The sequence below is a fragment of the Gopherus evgoodei genome, chromosome 1 (genome assembly GCF_007399415.2).
Source record: "Gopherus evgoodei ecotype Sinaloan lineage chromosome 1, rGopEvg1_v1.p, whole genome shotgun sequence".
Lineage (NCBI taxonomy): Eukaryota > Metazoa > Chordata > Testudines > Testudinidae > Gopherus > Gopherus evgoodei.
In genome coordinates, this window is record NC_044322.1 from 277483214 (window position 1) to 277506933 (window position 23720).

General features: G+C 48.0%; 1 protein-coding gene across 3 annotated transcripts in view; it reads right to left on the reverse strand.

The window, feature by feature from the left end:
• UTP20 (UTP20 small subunit processome component) overlaps positions 1-23720 on the reverse strand; it is a 93761-nt gene that overhangs the window by 2214 nt on the left and 67827 nt on the right. For all 3 annotated transcript variants that reach the window (XM_030548441.1, XM_030548442.1, XM_030548443.1), the window contains 10 exons: positions 17342-17470; positions 16624-16734; positions 14335-14414; positions 13006-13075; positions 11236-11418; positions 10112-10243; positions 8736-8868; positions 2614-2810; positions 2156-2227; positions 780-1043 (listed from right to left, as the gene is read on the reverse strand). In XM_030548441.1, coding sequence (XP_030404301.1) covers positions 780-1043; positions 2156-2227; positions 2614-2810; positions 8736-8868; positions 10112-10243; positions 11236-11418; positions 13006-13075; positions 14335-14414; positions 16624-16734; positions 17342-17470 — 1371 coding nt within the window. The remainder of the gene's footprint in view (positions 1-779; positions 1044-2155; positions 2228-2613; positions 2811-8735; positions 8869-10111; positions 10244-11235; positions 11419-13005; positions 13076-14334; positions 14415-16623; positions 16735-17341; positions 17471-23720) is intronic.

Below are 23720 nucleotides of genomic sequence, written 5' to 3' on the forward strand. Positions count from 1 at the left end.
CTCTTTTCTCTGGCCACCACAGCCCAGCACATCCCAAATTCCCCGCAGCCAGTCCCAAGGCCACTACCTTACCTTAGCATCTTCTCCATGGTCCAGGCACCTAATTAGTAGAGCCATGCAGGTGGGTGGCTCTTCATTCTCTCATTGCAACTGCCCAGGCACACGCCTTAGAGGGAACTACCCACGGACCACAGCTTGAGAACCTCTGCCCTACGGAACTGTCACCATGAGCTGTGTGGCAGCAGACCGGTGAGGAAGGTAACACTTGTGACCCTTGCTAAGGAGGAGAGGGTGTGTTCTGATGCTTCATGGGAGTGGGGAATGCATGTGACAGATGAGGGAAGAGCCTAATGTCCCAGGCAGAGAGAGGAAGATGGAACTTTCCCCTATATGCCCGTCTGGACACTGAGCATTGCTTTCAGCATAAAAAACAAACATTTGTGGAGCATCTTGACTGGCCAATTCATTCAAAGTTAAAAAACACTAATGCAGAGAAGGTGGAGGCCTGGGAATGAAAGGAGCAGGGGTGGGGAAAGAAGGTGGAGCAGGAAGCAGAGGGGAGGGAAGGCAGGGCTGAGACTCTACACTGCAACCTCCATCTCTCACTAATCAGAAACTTTTATTCTCCCTGAGCCTAGCACCAACCTCCACCTCCAGCACCTGCCTCCCAGCAGGCACCCAAGCTAGTTCCTGATGGGCTAAAGGACACCATGTGTAGGCTTTCCCACTGTGCAGCTCCCAATGCTGTCAAAGGGAGGGAGGGACAACGCAGTTCTTACCTTCACAGGGTTTTTAGGGGAATATGCTGCTTCTCGCTTTGCCATCAGAGAGAGTCTCTTCATCACCCACAACACTGTGACTGGTCTGCTTTTCTCTTCTGCTCCGCCGTCCTTCTCTTCCTGAGCAGATGCTGCCTTTTCACCTTCGTCTTCAGAAGCATCCTCCTGCCCTCCCATTTCATAATCATTGGTCTCCTCCCCCTCCTCTGAATCCGGGACCAGAAGGTAGAGAACTCTGGCCACAAACAACAAGTTCTTTATAACCTTCAACAGCAAAAAGAAAAACCGATTGAGCTGCCAGTACGGACCCTGGGGCATGAAGGAGGCAGGTGAGAGGTTTTAAACAGGTTAGGATTATCAAACCCAAGGAAGTGCGATTCACATAGACTGCCGCACACGGCAAAGCAAGTTTTGCACGTAGAATACAGTTATTCCTCTGTGGGCCTAAAGACCATGGAAGCCAATGGAAAATTCCCATGGACTTCAGTGGGCTTTGGGATCAGGTCCTTTGAGAGGAAAATGTATTAAGGCCATATAGTTCAGATTAGGCCATAGCACAGCCCAGAGAGTTAACTCCAGCACCCTTACTGAGGCTGCCCCAGGAGCTGGTGGGGATGCTATGGTCATGCCCACATCCTTCCCCTGGAGATGGCTAGCATCCATAGCAGGCTCTATGTCTAGCCAGGGCCTGCCGTAGGAGTGCTCCTTGTGGCCTGCCCAACCTGGAACAGAATCTGGCTCGCACTGGGTGGATCTAAGCCAATTCCAACTGACATCAGAACTTCAGCTCAGCCATATAACCTGAGCTGAGTCCAGAAGGACCGATTCACAGCAAGCAGCCAGGCTTCGATTCTCCACACTGTCTGAGCTGCACTTGCAAGGGGCGGGAGTGAGGTGAACTGGCTGCAGGGAAGCTGGTTGTGGCTCCATGATTCAGAGTTGCCCAGCCCACCATGTGAGGGCTGCTCAGGACAACCATGGGAGTGCTCAGGAACCTTCTGCCAATGAAGGATCTGGTATCATGGAGCCCCACTCCCTGGCCTGCTAGGCCCTCCTCTGCCTCTCACACTAGATGTGACAGGGCAGGTCGGGTGGATAGTGGCAGCCGTACAGCCAGCAGATTTACATCAAGAGAAAGTTCCTCCACACAGACAGGATTTTCCACTAAGTCATTTGCATAAGCACTTATCTCAGCTGACCAGAGAATCTGATTCTCTGGTGGTATTTTATCTTCACCTCAACATTCACCATTTCTATGGCACTTGCTACATGTTCCACTTTCTAGCCAAGAGCACTCATTCTCTCTGTAGGGACAGTGGATTATCCCGTAGTTTGGTCTATACCCCCAGCAGTTTGAAACCTACTCAGACTCATACCTGCTCTCCCAGAGACTGATCCAGGAACTTGGAATGCAGCTGGTGGCAGAATGCTAAAGCAAGTTCCTTCATCTGTGGAGAGAAAAGGGAGTTGGAATTCTTTACACAATAGGGAACATGCAGGATGATGTAGCCCAAGGGGTTATTTTTCCGTTCTACAGAGACAGTTCCCAAAGGCTAAAGGGAGGCCTAAACGCTTAGATGGAGCTAGAATTCTTGCTTAGAGATACTGATCTTCATAGGAGCCATGGGGAGCCTTTTTGCTGATGAGGGCGAGACCCAAGGGAGGCAGTCTGCAATCCTATGGGAGAAGCCTGCCAACAATCAGCACAGAGCAGTGGAGAGCATCTGAATATTAAAGACAAATGGAGAGACCAGCAACAAATGCTACTTTGCACTGCGACAACCAGAAACCCCCAGCAAGGCAACAGACATTGGCACGGGGGGAGCATCCTTACCTTTTTGTCCAGCTCATCTGTGAAGAACCTGGTCGCTGCTGGCTCCAACGTGGTCTTTTTGTTCTTGCCTGCCTTGCTCTCATTCCATTTGCTAACAAGTTCCTCTGGCTTGTGAGAAGCAAACAACAAGCCAAAAATCTGAGCAGCAGTCAGCCACACCCAGCTGTGCGGGTACCACAAATGGGACTGAACGTGACCTTCAGGGGGAAAAAAAAGCTTTTCAACCAACATAACCCTTTCCATACGAGAGGGGAAAGTACCCAGGCACCTCAGCAAGGTTATACAGTTATGGGGACTGGAGTCATCACTGTTCATTCTACAGTCAGGAGGAGAGTACTGTAAACTGTACTGATTTGTTCTGAGTTTGACTGCAGGCTTCTGAGCCACCAGCAATTCCAATCCAGGCCAGGCTGGCAGAGAACAAAAGCTGTGGCCATCTGAGAGCCCCCTCCCCCTGCATAAAAACAACACTCCAGTAGGCTACAGCAATGCTCCCATATATGATAGCCTACATTAGTCTAAGTGTTATGGCTTGGAACACTGCTGCTGAGTATTTTTAAACAAGGGTCTGTTCAGTGACTTCTCCTGTGAGCTGTGTTGAAGGCCTCAGTCCGGTTCTCAGGGGACAGGTGACCACGTTCTAAGACCCATCACCACTGGCAACCTTATAGACAAGCTGTCATAAACAGATAAGTAAGAGTTAATAGAACAGAAGTACTTCATATCTCTTTTGCCTGGAAAGGGTTAACAAGATCAGTAAGCCAGGCTGTCACCTGACCAGAGGACCAATCAGGGGACAGGATACTTTCAAATCTTGAGGGAGGGAAGTTTTTGTGTGTGCTGTTAAGTGTTTGGTGGTTGTTCTCTCTGGGTTCTGACAGTGACCAGACGTGCAACCAGGTTTCTCTCCAATCTCTTTGATACAGTCTCTTATATGTCCAGAATAGTGAATACTAGGTAGATAAGGTGAGCTAAGCTTATGTTTGTTTTCTTTATTTGCAAATGTGTATTTGGCTGGAAGGAGTTTAAATTTGTATTTTGCTGAAAGGATTTTAATTTGTACTTGTATACTTAGGCTGGGAGGGTATTCCCAGTGTCTATAGCTGACAGACCCTGTAACATATTCCATCTTAAATTTACAAAGATAATTTTTACTGTTTTTTCTTTCATTAATTAAAAGCTTTTCTTGTTTAAGAACCTGATTATTCTGGTGAGTCCCCAGGGGACTGGGTCTGGATCCACCAGGGAATTGGTGGGGAGAAAGGAGGGAAGGGGGAGAGAGAGGTTAATTTTCTCTCTGTGTTAGGATTACTTTCTCTCTCAGGGAGAGTCTGGGAAGGGGAGAGAAAAGGAGGGGGAAGGTGAATTTTCCTCTCTGTTTTAAGATTCAAGGAATCTGAATCACAGTGATCTTCCAGGGTAACCCAGGGAGGGGAAGCCTGGGAGAGGCAACGATGAGGGAAAGGGTTTATTTTCCTTGTGTTAAAATCCAGAGGGTCTGGGTCTTGGGGGTCCCCGGGCAAGGTTTTGGGGGGACCAGAGTGTACCAGGCACTGGAATTCCTGGTTGGTGGCAGCGCTGCAAGTACTAAGCTGGTAATTGAGCTTAGAGGAATTCATGCTGGTACCCCATCTTTTGGACACTAAGGTTCAGAGTGGGGAATTATACCATGACATGGTGTGCAGCGTCTGGGATAGACAGATAAGATAGAGTCAAAAAGCCAGTGAGGTTATTATCTCTCTCCCTGCTAGCTATCTGCAGGCAGACTGAGAGGTTTGGGTTTAGAAGCAAAAGCCAGTAGGATTTTTTCTCTCTCTTTTCTCTCTGCTAGCTGTTTGTAAGCAGGAGAGAGGGTTTTTAAAACTGCAGCCAGAAAATTTTTTCCTTTCTCCTTTCTGGTTGTGCAGAGAGACTGCCTGAAGGCAGAGACATTAAGTTTAACAAGGATCTTTGTTAAACAAAGGAACTCCAGCTGTGAGTAACCATACACCAGTAAAACACATTTGCAAATGAATGGTTTTTTTTCTTTCTAACTCTGTCGGGAATAGCTAGGTAGAAGGAGTTAAAAAAGACTCTGTTGCTAAGCAACCCGAAGAAGGCAACAGAAAAGCAGCATTTTCAGCAGTAAACACCAGAGGGCACCCCAACACCAGAAAGCAGAAACCATGAGTGCTAAGGATGCCCTGAAACAGGAATGAGCGAGACTGGAGGCAGAGGAACAAACCAAAGATGCAGACCACAAGCGAGACATGGAAAAGAAACTACAAGAACTAGAAATAAAACAAAAAGAGATGGAGCTGAGAGAAGGAGAAAGAGAGGCTGCCCACAGGAGAGAGCTGAAGATAAAAGAGAAAGAGCTGGAACTCCAGAGGGTGGCCCACCGGCAGGCCCTGGAATTAGCACAAGCTAGGCAGCATGCTCCAGCCAACCCTAACAACCCTTCTCCAGTTATTGTTCCACATCCCAAGAAATTTCCCACCTACAAGGCAGGTGATGACACTGAGGCCTTCCTAGAAAATTTTGAAAGAACCTGCCATGGGTACAGCATCTCTGAAGACCAGTACATGATAGAGCTGAGGCCACTGCTCAGTGGACCCTTAGTAGAGGTGGCGGCTGAAATGCCTAAGGAAAACATGAACGATCATAAACTTTTTCAAATCAAGGCCAGAATCAGAATGGGGCTAACACCTGAGCATGCCTGTCGGAGGTTCAGAGCCCTAAGGTGGAAATCAGATGTGTCATTCACCCGACACGCCTACCACATTGGAAAGAATTATAATGCCTGGATATCAGGAGCTAATGTTAAATCTCTGGATGACATGCACCTCCTAATACAATTGGAGCAGTTCTTAGAGGGTGTTCCTGAGGAAACAGAAAGGTACATCCTAGATGGGAAGCCCAAAACTGTAACTGAGGTGGGGGAGATTGGAGCCAAATGGGTGGAAGTCGCAGAAAAGAAAAAGAAAAAAGCTACTAGCAAGGGGAGCGAATATGACAGGGGGCATACCGACAATAAACCCTATACCTGAGGGCAACCCAAGACCCCACCTACAACCCAAGAAAAGCTGCTGACTCCCTATTCTCTCACCTCACCAATCTCCAGTAACCCACCTCGGCCCAGTGACCAGTCAGCTGGGCAATGCTTCAAGTGTAATGAACTGGGACATATAAAGGCCAACTGCCCCAAGAACCCCAACCGAGTGCAGTTCATAATATCTCCATCACTCCAAAGATCCCCAGGCCCAGATGCCTCTCAAATACCCTCGGAGAGAAGGGAAATTTCGAGAGTGGGCGGAAAGAAGGTTATCACGTGGAGAGACACGGAGGCACAAGTGTCAGCTATACACCTATTCTTAGTGGACCCCAAATTCATCAACCCAAAGGCCCAAGTGACAATTTACCCCTTCATGTCACAAGCGGTAAACTTGCCTACAGCTAAACTGCCTGTCCAGTACAAAGGCTGGTCAGGAATGTGCACTTTTGCAGTCTATAACAATTATCACATCCCCATGCTACTGGGGGAAGACTTGGCCAACCAGGTAAAGTGGGCCAAGAGGGTGGGAACGGTTACACGCAGCCAAGCCAGGCAAGCTTCCTGACCCATCCCTGTTCCTGAGCCATCCACAGGGGCCCCGTCTGTGTTACCAGAGACCCAAAAAGAGGTAGTGGACCTGGATTCCCTGCCAACGACTGCAACAGCCACAGTACCTCCAGTCCCCGACCCGGACCTGGAAACACAACCAGCATCAGAACCATTGCCAGCGCTGACGCCAGCGCTTGCAAACGCATCTTCAACCCCAACGCCAGAGGGTGCCAGCGTGCCTGAACTGGCAGAAGCAGCAGACAACCATTCCCAAGAGGCTCAGCCAGAGTCTGAAATACCATCTGGTGCACCAGCGGAGAGCGGTTCACCAGCCACAAAAACAACCCCAGCACCTACATCGCTTCCCAAAGGACCAAGCCCAAGTCCACAGTCTAAGGAAGAACTGGTGTCTCCAGCCTCCAGGAAACAGTTCCAGACTGAGCAGGAAGCAGATGACAGCCTTCAGAAAGCTTGGGCGGCGGCACGGAGCACCCCACCGCCTCTCAGCTCTTCTAACCGATCCCGGTTTGTTATAGAACAAGGGCTTTTATATAAGGAGACTCTTTCTGGTGGACACCAGAAAGACTGGCATCCACAAAAACAGTTGGTGGTTCCAACTAGGTACCGAGGGAAGCTCTTAAGCTTAGCCCATGATCATCCCAGTGGCCATGCTGGGGTGAAAAGAACCAAAGACAGGTTGGGGAAGTCCTTCTACTGGGAGGGGATGGGCAAGAATGTTGCCAAGTATGTCCAGTCTTGTAAGGTATGCCAAAGAGTGGGAAAGCCCCAAGACCAGGTCAAGGCCCCTCTCCAACCACTCCCCATAATTGAGGTGCCATTTCAGCGAGTAGCTGTGGATATTCTGGGTCCTTTCCCAAAGAAGACACCCAGAGGAAAGCAGTACGTACTGACTTTCGTGGACTTTGCTACCTGATAGCCGGAAGCAGTAGCTCTAGGCAACACTAGGGCTAAAACTGTGTGCCAGGCCCTAATAGACATTTTTGCCAGGGTAGGTTGGCCCTCCGATATCCTTACGGATTCAGGGACAAATTTCCTGGCAGGGACCATGAAAGAACTGTGGAAAACTCATGGGGTAAATCACTTGATTGCCACCCCGTACCACCATCAAACCAATGGCCTGGTGGAAAGGTTTAATGGAACTTTGGGGGCCATGATACGTAAATTCGTGAATAAACACTCCAATGACTGGGACCTAGTGTTGCAGCAGTTGCTCTTTGCCTACAGGGCTGTACCACATCCCAGTTTAGGGTTCTCACCGTTTGAGCTTGTGTATGGCCACGAGGTTAAAGGGCCATTATAGCTGGTGAAGCAGCAATGGGAGGGGTTTACACCCACTCCAGGAACTAACATTCTGGACTTTGTAAGCAACCTACAAAACACCCTCCGACACTCTTTAGCCCTTGCTAAAGAAAACCTAAAGGATGCTCAAAAAGAGCAAAAGGCCTGGTATGATAAACATACCAGAGAGCGTTCCTTCAAGGTAGGAGACCAGGTTATGGTCTTGAAGGCGCGACAGGCCCATAAGATGGAAGCATCATGGGAAGGGCCATTCATGGTCCAAGAGTGCCTGGGAGCTGTTAACTACCTCATAGCATTTCCCAATTCCTCCCTAAAGCCCAAAGTGTACCACGTTAATTCTCTCAAGTCCTTTTATTCCAGAGACTTACAGGTTTGTCAGTTTACAGCCCAGGGAGAAGAAAATGCTGAGTGGCCTGACGGTGTCTATGATAAAGGGAAAAGTGATGGCGGCGTGGAAGAGGTGAACCTCTCCACAACCCTGGAACGTCTGCAGCAGCAACAGATCAAGAAGTTGATGCACTCTCCCGTAAAACTTTCCCAAAATCAACTAGTTAAAAATTATCCTTACAGTGTGAAAAATCTTGTAGTTTTACATAATTAGTGGCGTATGTAAGGGTGACACCTGCTGGGATTTTAAAAAAGACACTTGGAAGCCTGCTGTTCTTTAAAGACACAATCAATCAGATGCAAGCCCTTTGCAGACAGCAAGAAAAGCAATTTTAAAAAATACAACACACCAACACCGCACACCCAAATGAGTTAGCTTAACATGCCAGTGCATCACTTGCAACCAATCAATAAAATGGTTTTGAGATGGACCTTCCAAACAAGCACACAGTTTAAGAGCTGCTCTGCCACGTGTCACCTGTTCACTGGCTGCTATTTATGATCTCACAGAAAAAACCATTTTTCTCAGAGAACTGAAAGCTGTAATCTAAGGGATTTAATTAAAGCCAAACAGGCACCAGTTTGCAGCCTTTGGGTTACCCAAAATAGTTCCCACCAACCAGAACAGAGAGAGAGATCATTTTCACTGATGGTCTAACCTTTTCTATTAGCATCTGTTTTTTCACTAGTAACTGCCTTATATTATAGATGCCTCTTCAAAGTGCAAATCTTCCTGCACAGATCTTTGTCTGTTTGCATTAGGGCAACCACAACACCACAAATTATCAACAATCTTAGTTCTAATACAGTAGAAAATACTATTCATACTTACGCCAGATATTGCTCAAAATCTCATTATGTTTGGTTAACAGAATAATGTTGCATTCCTTGATTAATTTTGTTATCAGAGTAAGAAAACTGAACAACAATCTATCTGCTGCCTTTTCTTCAGTCTCTTTTGATATCTAAAAAGAAGCATAAATCAACAAAGAGACAGTTATAAGAGTTGGCTAGAATTGTACAGAAGGGGTTATTTTGTACATTTAATATCTGATGGCTGAATTCTTCCACATTGACCCCTATGACTGCTTTATATTTACTATATGAATTTAGTGTAAGGGAAATAAGTCCATTAAAACTGTTTCACAAGGATTCATAGTTTCCAAAGGAAGATTGCCATGTTACTTATCTCTGTATATATGTACATGCAGGCATTTGTACACGAACACACTATATCATTTATAACTATACTTGCTCTTCTATCTTGTTCAGCCTTTTGGCATTCCTTATTAAATACATGGCAGTTTCTTTATAACCAGTGATTTATATCACAGAGTGCTCACCAATCGATCAGAATCAGTGGTAGCCATGTAATCTGAAGCCAAAACACGTGCACTGAATTGACTTTCAGTGACTGAATTACAGAAAGGGAATTGTATTCAATACAATATTGTATTGAATACAATTTTTAAATACAATATTTAATATTTTCTATAGGTTAAACTAAGAATCATTGTGATGTATTTCTGACCTTTCATATCCATGTAAACCTATGGGTTTCTCGGTTACAAGGACACAATCAACTTGATACTTAGTCTGTTTTTAAATAAATGGATCCCAAGAAGTGTCAGATGCAATATCAGCCCCTCTGCCACTGTTGTGGTTTTACAATCACCATTTTCTGTAAGTGTTTCTTCTCTCCTACTGCTGTGGGAAAGCCTCATCCAGGCACGGAGAGCTGACATGCTACATATCAAGTGCTCTCAAATGCACAAAGTCAACAAAGTGAAAAAAGATGCTCTCTCTCTTATCTCTTTCGGTTCCGCTCATCTTACTACCATTATTTTATAATGCCCAAGAGCACGCCGGGCACCTTGCAGCAGACCTGTCCCTGTCCTGACGAGCTAACAATAGGAATAGGAGCTAACAATGAGCAAGGGTGACAAAAGTTGAAGAGAGGCTGGGGCAAGAAGATCATTTGGTCACTCAGCATAGGTATGCATGCAGTTTGGTGGTTCTATTGGATTCTCCCAAACGCACATGCAGACCAATCCTCATATAGACTGTGACATGTCGCATGAGAAGGTTTTCATATACAGACACAGTGTGATTTTTAAGTTGACTCCCCCTCCTCCCACTTATTTATTGCAATTTCCCCAGCTAAACCTGTCTCTTTCCCAACGTTTCATCCCTGGACTAATGACTTACATCTTCAAATTTCAGAGGTTCAATTTCTTTTTCGATCAGTGGGAGAATGGTTCCAAGTTGTCTTTCAAACGCCACTCCCTCGGCTTCGACGAACAAACCACAGGCCTGCGCAGCTAGCCGCTTGTGTGAGCTCTGCCAACAGAGAGGAAGACAGAGCAATCATTATCTCTTGATTTAATATGAAGAACCCATCACTCTGTAATACAACTCAGCGAATAAGGCACTGCATTTTCAGACGTCACTAGTGGGTGCCTCTGTTCTGCATACCCAAACTGGGACAATTTTAAAGGAAATTGATTTCCAGAGTGTGGGGTACCAATCCACACTCTGAAAATCAGGCCTCTTTATGGCATCAGGTTGGGAGCCTAAGACACACAATATCCCTAGTCGTGAGAGAAAACAGGCTCACATCATAAAGCTGAACTTTCAAGAATGCTAATTTTTAGCAAGTTTCCAAAACTACATGGTTTTGAAGCACCCCACAAAGTTGCCCACAGCTTCAGACCATTTACTTGGTTAGCACATTGTAGATGATGGAGCTCAAATGGAGAAACACCTTGCCTATTCAAAAAGTCAACAGAACCACTCAAATCAGGATTGGACCCAAAAGGTATTAAATCTGCTATATCCCAGTAATAGAGAGGCTGGACTAATGCAGATGAACAAAAATAGCACCATCAGCCAGTTACTAAGCTCAAGTTCAAAGGGATTTTGCTCAAATTTCACCACCAAAACATTTAGCTTTGGGCAAACACTGAAGAAGGAGAATTGTTCAACCCAAATGGTGAACTTTCAGAAAACCATAAGCATGTAAAACAAGGCAGGCTCTAATGGAAACTGTTTTAATAACCTTAGCTACAACAGCCACTTCTGCTGGACCTATTCAAGAATGAGTCTACATAGCTTCTTCCTCTCCTTGCAAGCAAGGACTGTGCAGGACAGTGGAGTTTTAAGAAGCTGCGACTCTAGGACTGGTTTGCTCCACAATCTCATCTCTGCACCACCACACAAGTTTAACTGAACACACCATCTACCCACCAAAATTAAACATGTATAACCCCCTGATTTGCTCCAATTCCATTCTCCCAATGAAAAGAGCTGGGGTGCACTGAAACGAACAATACCTTCTCGCTGTTAAACCACATGGTAACTAGGGAGAACATCAGATCTTGGTTTGCAGAGTTTACTTTAGTGAGCAGAGATTTGTTTGCCATGGCTGCCATTTTCTTGCACTTGGGAGAGTCGTCATTTACCATCATCATACAGAGAGGGACAAAGAACAGACCGCAGTATTGATGAAGTAATCCCTGAAAGGAAACAAATCAATCAATCACCTGGCAATCTCCAGGAGGTTTTATTTTATCCCGCACACAAACAGGAGGATTCCAGAGACCCAACTCTTGGCCCAAACAGAGGAAGTCTGGGTGGTCCAGTTGTTGGCGCATAAGGTTTGGACTTCGGAGACCTGTACCTGCTGGTCTGCCCCAGACATCTCATGCAACCTTGGCCTCGTGCTTTGCTTCCCTATTTAATCTCTACCTCACAGTGATGTTGGGGGGATAAATACAGTAAAAATTGTGAGGGGCTCGGACATAGTTGGAATGGGAGCCATACATACATACAATAGATCAGTGGTGCCCAAATTGTGGTCCCCAAACCTAGAGGGGTGCAGAGAAACATTTTTTTGTGGGGGAGACCAACCCTCATGGAGAGTGGGAAGGGAGCACCACCCAGCCCCACTCTGCTCGCAGACCAGCTCTGACTCCAGCCGCAGCTTCACTCCACCCACTGCTGTCCCCAGCCCAGCTCTGCCCTCATTCCCTCTCTGCCGCCAGGCTACCTCCACCTTCAGCCCCAGCTCCTCCCCCAGCCCCAGTTCTGCCCCCGGCTCCGCCTTCAGCCCAAGTTCCTTTGCTGAGCCAACTGTGCAGTAATGGAAGGGAGGTATGGACAGATTCCATTACTGGTAAAATGGGGCGTGCCAGGAAAAGTTTAGGCACCACTGCAATAGACGGAAATTCACATCTCGTTATGCGTGATGGTCTCTTTCTTCCCATTCCCCCTCCTGCTCATCTGCATTCCTCCCCCAGTCTCCTACATCCCCATCCACCCCCCACCACCACCACAGCATCTGGCTCAAACCAGCAGTTGCAGCGACACTGGCTGGAGTCAGCAGCAGGCCTGTTTATAAAGAAGTATAACGCTGTTTTAAATGTTGCTCTGTATGGACCTGAGACCAGTTCTTCAGACCTCATTGCGAGTCCCCCCCACTAAAAGCACAATCTATCCCCAGAACAGCCAAGACACAAGTCTGGAGATTGTTGGCCAAATCAGTTCAGAGATGGGAAGTCCAAAAAAAGTTAAGAAAATCTAAAGAACAGGGCAATTCTTGAAACAACCTAGCTTTAAAATTCCAGTGCTGACTTTTTTCCTAACATTTCTGAAAAAATGTTCCCCAGAGTTGAAGGGAAAAGGAAGCTCATAGAAGGCTACTTCCACTTAACTACAGAACAGCTACTGCTACTCCATTACACAGTGACTGCATTTGAATGCACTCCCCAATCCTGCTGTGTTTCATTTCTGCTCTTTTAGCATTTCTCACTAACTCAAACATCTCCAAGTTGGTTTAAACAGGTTCTAGCGCATGCAGCAACACCATTTGCCTTGTAAAATAAGCAAATCTGACATGGAACCATTGAAAGACAATCGATCTGTCATTTCAACTGTCACTTTTTAGAGAAGAACCAACATTAATGCTCTGAGAACTGTTCCGTATGTTTGTGATAGGAGAGAATGTGAACAGCCAAGTGCATCCAGTTCTAATAAATCTGCAAAGTTACTGGATGTAACTGAAAAGAACTGAATATTGGATGATTGAAACTAAGACACGTTACCTGAGGGAACATTTCGAAGAGGTAAGCAATCATCTCCAATGCAGACTCTCTTCCAGTCTCATAGTCATAACTGAAAGAAAATAATTAACAAGATGGAGTGGTTAGTATCTTCCAAAATTGCAAGAAATTCAGAAAATTGCAAACATTTTGGGTTTCTCCAAATATATGCACCAAGAATATCTTAGAACAAACAGATCTTTATAATCAATGCCTGTTCCGTAGTGGAGACAAACAATGTGCTCAACTTGCTTAACTGAAGACTAACATATTTGAACTGTGATAACTAAGAGCCAGCCTTACTCACCTAGAGAAGTACCTTTCTCCTCCAGCACCTCACAGACACTACTGGAGCAGTGAGATACTTCTGAGTGGGGTGGGGTAGCAGGACTCAGCCCTCCATGTTATGTGTTCTATCAGCAGAATTCAAAGTACACAAGAAGACCCACTGATGAATGCAGTGTCAATGGAGACTGCATGCACATCCTGGCCCAAAGGACCACTTTCCAAGTGGAAAGATGAATGGGATCTTACAAAAAATAAACTAGTTGGGGTTAGAACGACTTATGTTACCTACTCATGCAAGGGAGGGAGGGGGGACAAAGACCTCCCTTGCACCCCAGTGCAGGCTACCTGGGACTTGGGTCTTGGCATTAGGAGTAAGCAACCACAGTGACCACTTACTCCACCTCCCAGAGCACACGTACAGGGACAGGAATGGGCAGTCTATTGGCTCTACCCCCATTGCCACTGAGTCAACATGGCAGGTATTGAAATATGCAACTGGCACCATGAATAAATTACATGGGGACATTTGCAGAATGCACCAGAATGTGTTGTAACTGCCCTAGGCAGAAGCTGCTGACGCAAACTGAAAGGTACTTAAGTCTGTGTTAACATAATCCTGTGAAGAGAGCTACGGTACCACGGTCCACAAGGGGCAGTTAGCACACAACACTCTCGTGTGCTCTGTAATTCACTGTCACTGTGCGGATGATGGTGGTGTGTACACAAGTCGGCAGTGCAGCTGACTAACCATTAACAGCGAAAATTAAAGCCACATTTTGGTTATATAACAGCAACAGGCAAAAACAGTACAGAAATTAAGAAAAGATGGATAGGTGCAGTATTTATTTGCCATAAATGTTCTTTCATTTGCTTCTAACAAAGTGAACATTTTACTTTTACAGCTAGGAAAATGTGATGCTGACCTTGCATACCCTTATTCTCATGAGCAGCTCCACTGGGATCAATGGAACACTTGCACAAGAAAGGATTTATAACACTGCTCTATTTGAAAAGCCACGCACACAACAAGGACTACAAACTCACTTGAGCTGAGCAAATATGAACTCCAAATTGGGTTTCAGCTTGTCACCAAGGGGATAGTCGAGAATGTATTTCAGGTAAATCTGAAAAAATAGAGAAGGAAGAGTTATCCGAAACAACAGGATCAGCTTGTGAAAATGTAATGATGAGAACAAAGCTTTTTGCAACCAACTGTGAACAAGATACACACCTCCCTTTCATGTGTATGTAAAGTCTCGTCTTGCAAAGTGCCAAGCCGTCTCAACATCCACTGATTTGGATGGGAGTTGCAGGCACTCAGCACGTTACAAGATCAGCCCCTTCAAAACTTAAGTTGACATAGCTACAGCCCTCAGTGGCGTAAAAAATCCACATCTCTGAACGCTGTCGCTAGGCCAACCTAACCCCCCCTGTAGATGCAGTAAGTCATTGGAAGAATGCTTCAGTCGACCTAGCTACTGTTGCTCTGGGAGGTGGAGTTCCTAGAGCAATGGAAAAACCCCTTCCACTGCTGTAGGATATGTCTACATTCTGGGGTTATAATGGCATAGCTACACTGCCATCGTCCCCACAGTGTAGACAAGCCTTTAGTCTTGGTAATGACTATGTAGCTAGCACTTATGAATTTATGATGTCTCTGTTTAAAATGAGAGGCTCAACAAACCTCAAAATAAGTTCTCTAAATATTAAATTAAAGCTCATTTTAGTATGGTCCCTAATGCTAAGATCATCAGCTGCTTTCATTATAAATCTGCCCCGTTTATAGTAACAGACTCAGAAGGGACCATTGTGAACATCTAGCCTCACCACCTCCATAACACAGGCCTTAGAATTTCCCACAGTAATTCCTATATCAGCTAGAGCAGAGCTTCTAGAAACTCATCCAGACTTGATGTAAAGACATCCCGCAGCAGGCAATTATGGGATAATCTGCCCCCTTCACCATTAAGTCTCCTCATGATCTCTAATAGTTCAAGATCAGTTTAAGTGCTGAGCAGGACGTTTAACATCTCTTACAACTTTTTTTGTTAGCAATATCTGTTTATAACTAGCTAGTCTTGATATTGCTATAAACGTTGAGTCCCTTTCTGAAACTCTTATTTCTCAGCCTTGATGACTTCATGTGGCAGAGAGTTCCACAGTCTCATTACCCGTTGTATGAAGAGTATTTCCTTTTGAATTTCCCATTTAATTTTGCTGCATGCCCCCTTTTTCTAGTTGTATGAGATAGGGCGAGCAGAGGCTTCCAACCTACCTTCTCTAAGCCATTCATTATTTTATATACTTGTCCCCTCTTATTCATCTCCTTTCTACAGTAAAGAAGCCCAATCTCTCAGTTATTCTTGTTTCCCTTCTCTGAACTCCCTCTCACATTTAGGATATTTACTGTCTGATAAGGAACAGCATTACAGCCCTGACTCAGCTAGATGCCCAAGTATGTGCTTAACCTGAAGCTCAAGAACTGTCCCAGGATGTTATTTCTAACATGCCTAAAGACCAGTACATCCTTCAATGCTTTGCTGAATTAGGACCTGAGTTACAGAGGGAGGAAGGGATAAATATCAAAGTGCAAGGTAAATCCTACTTCCTCTCAGAGATCAAACGGGTTGGCTCTCTGCAGTATCTGGAAGGATTCCCAAGTTGTGTTTGGAAAAAGAAGGGACGGTATTTAAGAGATAGAATTGGATGGCAATCATTATCAAGGGAGCATGGTTCCAGATTGTGGGGCTGAAAATAGAATCAAAAAAACAGAATGTCCTCTGCACATGGACCTTTTTGAAATCACTGGAGCATCAAGACGACACAGCAAAGAAATTTGCCACTTGGGATGATGTGGGTTTGCCCTACTTTATTTGGTTCTCCAGAAATGAATATGTTTCCTTAAGAAATAATTTGCAGCCAGGCTGACCACTTGGATATTTTTATTTATTTTCTGTATTGTGATATGTCTGATGCCTACTGTGACCTTTACAACACCACCCATATAAACTTAAACTAATGCTAAGGCATCCTTTTTTAACAGGAAAGGTAACTAACCTTTGGAACTATGTTCATAGGATCCTTTGTCACTTGAATCTGGCATCTTCCTCTGAAGCATCTGGTACTTACCACTATCTGAGACAGGGTACCGGACTAGATGGACTTGGGGTCTGATCCAGTCCGGCATCTCCTAATACATGAGACCAGTTTTGGGTTGAGTGCTAGAAGCTGGGCTGTTAAACACGCTTATCACCATTAATAAAAGAGTTTCTGTTACCAGGTTTTATTACAACAGAGCATGGAGCTTAAGGAAAGAAACCACCTTCTACTAACCTGCCTGCACTGGACTCGCACTGACTCACTCTGGCCTGTGATGGCAAACTTGGCAACTTTCTGCATGACGTCATCGATTTCAGGAACAATCAGCTTTCTGGATAAAATAGCCTGAAAAAAAACACGTGAAAGTACAACCCGAGTCATTCTCATTCTGCTTGCGCATTGTCAGGTACAACAGCACCACAAACCAAACTTTGGTGTTATTTTAACATCCGCCTTTGAATGTCTTTATTGCTAGAGTAACTCCTTTTAAAGGAGGTGGCCTGCAAAGTCAGGTCTGCTTTTGCTGGAGGACCTGCAGCATGTTCATGGCGAGTGTTCACAGCTCGGTTGAAGGGGAGCGGATTGTCAAGTCTTTAACACAGACATCATTTATCCAAAATGTTCATTAGTCTTTGAAGTTAAATGTGGTAACAAAACAACTCCAAGAAACAGTTTTAAACTCCAGATTGCTCTACTTTTACTCTAAGAACTCTTGTGATCTCATCATTTCACTAGTTCTCTGGTCACTGTAGACTGGTGTAACCTAGAAAGATCCTGAACATCTATTGTTAAAGTCAAGCAGAAAAGCTTCATGGCCTTCTGTATAGCAAGGACACCTTTAACAGACATTCTGTAATCTGTCACCTGATTTGTATTAGCAGGTAGACAATATAAGCACTTTCATTTCTACAATTCGGAAACTGTAAACCAGACACGTGCTCTTTACTAATACCTTTAAAAGGCCGAAGGCAGTGGCTTGACGCGAGGAATCATAGATATCTTCTTCAGCATATCCTAGCAACACTTGGAGCTGTTTCTCTGTTATGTGACTGTTTGTGTTCCTCACAAGTCTAGTTACGCACTGCAAATTAAAAGCAGGTATTGTAACATGACTAGAACGGCATGTTCCGGCAGATCAACTTGCACTTCCGTACTGTGATAAACTCAATAACTGCTACATTCAGCAACCCACACTCTTCCTAAAAATCTAAAATCTGTCAGTGGCTAGCACTGGTGTTGTAATACACAAATGTGAACCCTGGAGCATACAGCTAGCCTCCTGCCCATAAAAAGCAAACATTAGCATGTTTACAGCTGGCAAATTCGAAACAAAAAGCATAACCAAGGTTGGAGACCAAATATACGCCAACACATTCAACAAAACATCAGCCCCTGAATCCAATGGGGCTATTCACGGGAACAAAAAAGGTTTGCGGAACAGGGACCACATTGAGAAAAAATCCTCCCACTCTTCTATTTAGTGTTATTTATCCTGCAACTACCCCCAGGATAAGGTAACCATAATTTGCTAAAGCATTTTGGATATACATCTGTCAGGAGTCACTACACAAAATGAAGATTATTGCTGTTAATTGCCCTGTTTTCCTAAGCTCATTTCAGCTGCTGTTTTTTTAAACTCATTTAATTTAAAAGCAAAAAACCTGCTCAAACAGAAGTGACATCTATCAAGAGAGACAATGGGAAAAGACGGTTACTCAGCTTTGTAACTGTTGTTCTTTGAGATGTGTTGCTCATATCCACTCCAGTTAGGTGTGCACGCTGTGCGTGCACGCTTGTCGAAAGATTTTTACCCTAGCAACTCCGGCGGGTCGGCAGGTCACCCCCTGGAGTGGCGCCGCCATGGCGCTGGATATATACCCCTGCCGACCCGTCCACTCCTCAGTTCCTTCTTGCTGGCTACTCCGACAGTGGGGAAGGAGGGCGGGTGTGGAATGGATATGAGCAACACATCTCGAAGAACAACAGTTACAAAGGTGAGTAACCGTCTTTCCTTCTTCGAGTGATTGCTCATATCCATTCCAGTTAGGTGATTCCCAAGCCTTACCTAGGCAGTGGAGTCGGAGTGAGATGTCGCAGAGTGCAGTACGGCAGAGCCAAAGGCTGTGTCATCCCTAGACTGCTGAACCAGGGCATAGTGGGAGGCAAAGGTGTGGACCGAGGACCAGGTCGCTGCATGACAGATTTCATGAATGGGCACGTGAGCGAGGAAAGCAGCTGATGATGCCTGAGCCCTGGTGGAGTGCACAGTCACGTGGCCCGATGGGACATGAGCCAAGTCATAACAGGCGCGGATGCACGATGTTACCCAGGAGGAAATCCGTTGCGAGGAGACAGGAAGCCCCTTGATCAGCTCAGCCACAGCGATAAAGAGTTGGGGGGTTCTGCGGAATGGCTTAGTTCACTCTATATAAAAAGAAAGCACTCTACGAACATCTAGGGAGTGTAGCTGCTGCTCCCTGCGAGACAAATGCGGTTTTGGGAAGAAGACAGGGAGGAAGATCTCCTGGTTAACGTGGAAGGCTGATACCACTTTGGGGAGATGGGATGTGGTCGCAACTGCACCATGTCCCTATGGAACACAGTATACGGGGGGTCCACTGTGAGGGCCCAAAGTTCCAAAACCTGTCTCGCAGACGTGATGGCCACCAGGAAAGCAGTTTTCCAGGAGAGGTAGAGAAGGGAGCAAGTTGCTAACGGTTCGAAAGGAGGGGGCATGAGTCTGGCAAGAACCAGGTTAAGGTCCCATGTTGGGGCAGGGCGGTGTACTTGAGGGTAGAGGCGCTCTAGGCCCTTAAGGAACCTAGACACCATCGGATGAGAAAACACCGAGCGGCCATCCTCTCCTGAGTGGAATGTAGAGATGGCTGCCAAGTGGACCCTCAGAGATGATACCGCCAAGCCCTGTTGTTTGAGGGACCAGAGGTAATCCAAGATGTTGGATATGGAGATCTCGGCGGGAAGGAAGTTCCACTCCATGCACCAGCACGCGAAGCACTTCCACTTGGCCAAATATGTAGCTCTAGTGGAAGGCTTCCTGCTGCCCAGGAGTACCTGCTGCACCGGGGTGGAGCAATGCAGCTCAGAGTGAGTCAGCCACGCAGGAGCCATGCCATGAGGTGGAGTGACTGGAGGTCCGGGTGACGGAGCTTGCCATGGTCCTGAGTGATGAGGTCCGAATGAAGAGGCAGGGGAGCAGGGTCGCCTATGAATAGGTCTAGCAACATGGTGTACCAGTGCTGCCGAGGCCACACTGGAGCTATCATGATCAAGCGGGCTCTGTCCCTGCGTGCTTTCAGTAGGACCCTGTGGACGAGCGGAAACGGTGGAAAGGCGTAGAGCAGGTGCATTGTCCACGGCATAAGGAAGGCGTTCGCCACTGAACCCGGTGAGAGGCCTTGAAAGGAGCAGAACGTCTGGCATTTCCTGTTCCCGCGGGATGCAAAGAGGTCTATCTGGGGAAACCCTCACTTCCGGAAGAGTGAAAGAGCAACGTACGGGCGAAGCGACCATTCGTGGGAAAGGAAGGATCTGTTGAGGCGATCCGCCAGCGTGTTTCGAACTCCTGGGAGAAAGGACGCGATGAGGTGTGTAGAATGGGCTATGCAGAAGTCCCATAGTTGTAAGGTTTCCTGGCACAGGGGTGAAGATCTCGTGCCGCCCTGTTTATTTATATAGTGCATGGCTGTGGTGTTGTCGGTGAATACTGACACACAACGGCCCTGCAAGTGTTGTTGGAATGTCTGACAAGCGAGGCGGACCGCTCTCAGCTCCCGGACTTTGATGTGGAGGTCCAGCTTGTGAGGTGACCAAAGGCCTTGGGTGCGTAGGTCCCCAAGGTGAGCCCCCCAACCGAGGGATGATGCGTCCGTTGTGAGGGACACCGAGGGCTGGGGCGGGTGGAACGGGAGCCCCGCACACACCATGGAGGGATCCAGCCACCACTGGAAGGAGTCTAGCATGGTCGAGGGAGTGGTGACGACCATGTCCATAGGATCCCTGGCTGGACAGTATTGCGAGTTGAGCCAGGATTGGAGGGGCCGTAGGCGCAGTCTTGCGTAGTTCGTTATGAACGTGCAGGCCGCCATGTGGCCCAAGAGAGCGAGGCAGGTGCGTACCGAAGTTAGCGGCGCCGCTTGCAGCCTCCGGATGATGGCCGTCAGAGCCTGGGACCATGGCAGTGTTAGGCAGGCTTTGGCAAGAGTCGAGTCCAAGGTGGCACCAATAAACTCTATCCTCTGAGTGGGGATTAGAGTCGATTTTTCCACATTGATCATTAGACCTAGATGTAGGAAAAGGTTCTTGACAATGCGGACGTGACTGAGGACTCACATCTCAGAGGTCCCGCAGATAAGCCAGTTGTCTAGATATGGAAAGACGTGTATCTGACTGTGGCGAAGGTGGGCGGCGACTACAGCCATACATTTGGTGAATACTCTTGGGGTTGTAGAGAGGCCAAACGGGAGGACTGCGAACTGAAAATGCTGCCGGTTGACCACAAACCGGAGGAACCTCCTGTGAGGTGGGAAGATGGCTATGTGAAAGTAGGCATCTTCCATGTCGAGGGCAGCATACCAGTCTCCAGGATCCAGGGATGGGATAATGGTCTCCAGGGATACCATACGGAACTTCAACTTTACCATGTATCTGTTGAGTTCCTGCAGATTGAGGATTGGTCTGAGACCTCCCTACGCCTTGGGGATCAGGAAGTAGCGGGAATAAAACCCCTTGCCCCGCTCATGCTCTAGTACCTCCTCTATGGCTCCTTTGGCGAGGAGCATTTGCACCTCCTGCAGGAGGAGTTGCTCGTGAGAGGGGTCCCTGAAGAGGGACGAGGGAGGAGAGTATAAGGGGGGGGGTTGAAATAAACTGTAGATGGTATCCAAGTTCCAACGTGCGTAGGACCCAACGATCTGATGTTAGCTGGGACCACGCAGGGAGGAAAAAGGAAAGCAGGTTGGAAAAGGGCGGGGACGGATCCTTTAAAGAAACTGGTACAATGCTCTCGGGCGCACCTTCAAAAGGAAGGTTTTGGCCCGGAGGAAGGCTTGGAGGAGCTTTGGTTCTGGCCCCCTTGGTTGCCTGATTGCCTACGGCAGCCGTTTCTGCCTCGCTGTCTGGCGAAGTCCTGTCTCTGCTGGGGTTGAGGGTAAGGGCGGTGCTGTTGGGGTCGGAAGGGCCTGCGCTGAGTTACAGGCGTGTGCATCCCTAACGAGCACATAATGACGCTGTTGTCTTTTAGGCTCTGCAGCCTAGGGTCAGTTTTCTCCGAAAACAGCCCTTGACCCTGGAATGGAAGGTCCTGAACAGTGTGCTGGAGCTCCGGGGGGAGGCCGGAGACCTGCAGCCATGAGATACGGCGCATAGTCACGCCAGAGGCCAGAGTCCTGGCGGCTGAGTCTGCGGCGTCCAGGGAAGCTTGGAGAGAAGTTCTCGCGACCTTCTTCCCCTCGTTGAGGATCGCCGAGAACTCCTGCCGTGCGTCCTGCGGAAGCAGCTCCTTAAATTTGTCCGCCGCCAGGTGTTGTAGCTATAGCGGCTAAGGAGGGCTTGCTGGTTGGACACACGGAGCAGGAGGGCTCCCGCAGAGTAAACTTTACGCCCTAGCAAGTCCATGCGCCTCGCATCCTTCGATTTAGGGGCTGGGACCTGCTGGCCATGGCGCTCCCTCTCATTAACCAACTGGACGACGAGGGAGCAAGGAGGAGGATGTACATATAGGTATTCATAGCCCTTTGAGGGCACCATGTATTTGCGCTCTACTCCTCCCGCAGCGGGCGGAACAGAGGCCAGAGACTGTCATATTGTAGTGGCATTGGCCTGTATGGTTTTGATAAATGGGAGGGCCACTCTAGTGGGGGCATCGGATGACAATATGTTCACCATTGGGTCTTGGACCTCTGGGACCTCCTCAGCTTGTAAGTTCATGTTCTGTGCAACACGCCTGAGGAGGTCCTGGTGGGCCCTGAGGTCAACTGGAGGAGGGCTGGCCGACGAGGTTCCAGCTACAGCCTCGTCAAGGGAGGATGAAGAGGAGAGACCTGGAACGAGCGGGTCTGATGTGGGCTTCGCCTGAAGCATAGTGTCCATCTCCCTGGAGAGCTCAGAGTCCTGAGGCTGGGTCAACCCTTCCTCCATAGGAGGAGGGGGGCGGGTTAATCATGGTCTCCGGCGCCCCGTGTTCCGAGGCCATCAAGCGCGATGGACCTGGGGGAGGGCCTTGGGCCTGATGGTATGCCCAGGGCGTCCAGAATCCCCACTGCTGCGGACCATGATCTTGAGGCTGGGGCTCGCTGAACAAGGCAGCAGGCACGTCGGTGTCCAGGGCGTATACACTGTCTGCCTGAGATGACAGGGACGGCTGTCGGGACGGCCATGGAGGAGCCGAATGAGGCTGGTATGAGTCCCTCGCTCCCATCGTTGGAGATCTCTTCGGTGCCAGGGATCGGAACCGGGAATTGTATCGGTGCCGAGACCAAAACCGGGACCTGCAACCAGTGCGGTGCCGGGAGGTCGACCTGGATCTTGAGCGTCTGTGGCGGGACCGGCTGCGAGAGTCTCGGTGTCGGGAGCGGTGCCTAGAGCCAGAGCGGTATCGAGAGTACCGACCGGGACGAGAGGTGGATCTGCGCCGCGAGTATGAGCGGTGCCGCCTGGGTGAGCAGTGCCGGGACTGCGAGTGGCATCGAGATCGGGACCGACCACGAGACCTTGAGCGGTGCCGGGATCTGGATTGGGACCGGTGCCAGCTCGTCGACTCCAGCGAAGGAGGCCTCATAGTGGCAGGCTTGCCTTTGGAAGGGAGAACCTGCACCAGCAGTGCCCGGGGTTGAGGCAGGGGAGATTCAGTCATTGCAATAAGGTCCCTGGAGGAGGAGAATGTCTCTGGCGTGGAGGGGACCATCAGCTCGACCACAGGTCTCTCCGGGGAGCTCTCCTGGACCGGACTCGACGGCTCTCTCAGGACCAGAGTCGACGGTACCACGGTCATCGGTGTCGCGGCAGGGGTAGGTGCCGGGCGATCCGGACGAGTCTGCACCGAAGGTGTGGAGGACGCGGAAGGCCTTCGGTCAGGTCCCTGCACCAGAGAAGGCCAGTGCCGAGGCGTCTTGACGGAGCCGGCGCGGTCCAGTGCCGGAGGAGCGCTGTCAGTGCTCGGTGCCGAGGACGGAGGGTTAAGGGCAGCCTCCATAAGGAAAGTCTTTAATCGAAAGTCTTTCTCCTTTTTACCTGCGGCTTAATGGCCTTGCAAATGCGGCACTTGTCGGAGATGTGCGATTCCCCGAGCCACTTCAGGCAAGAGTCGTGGGGAT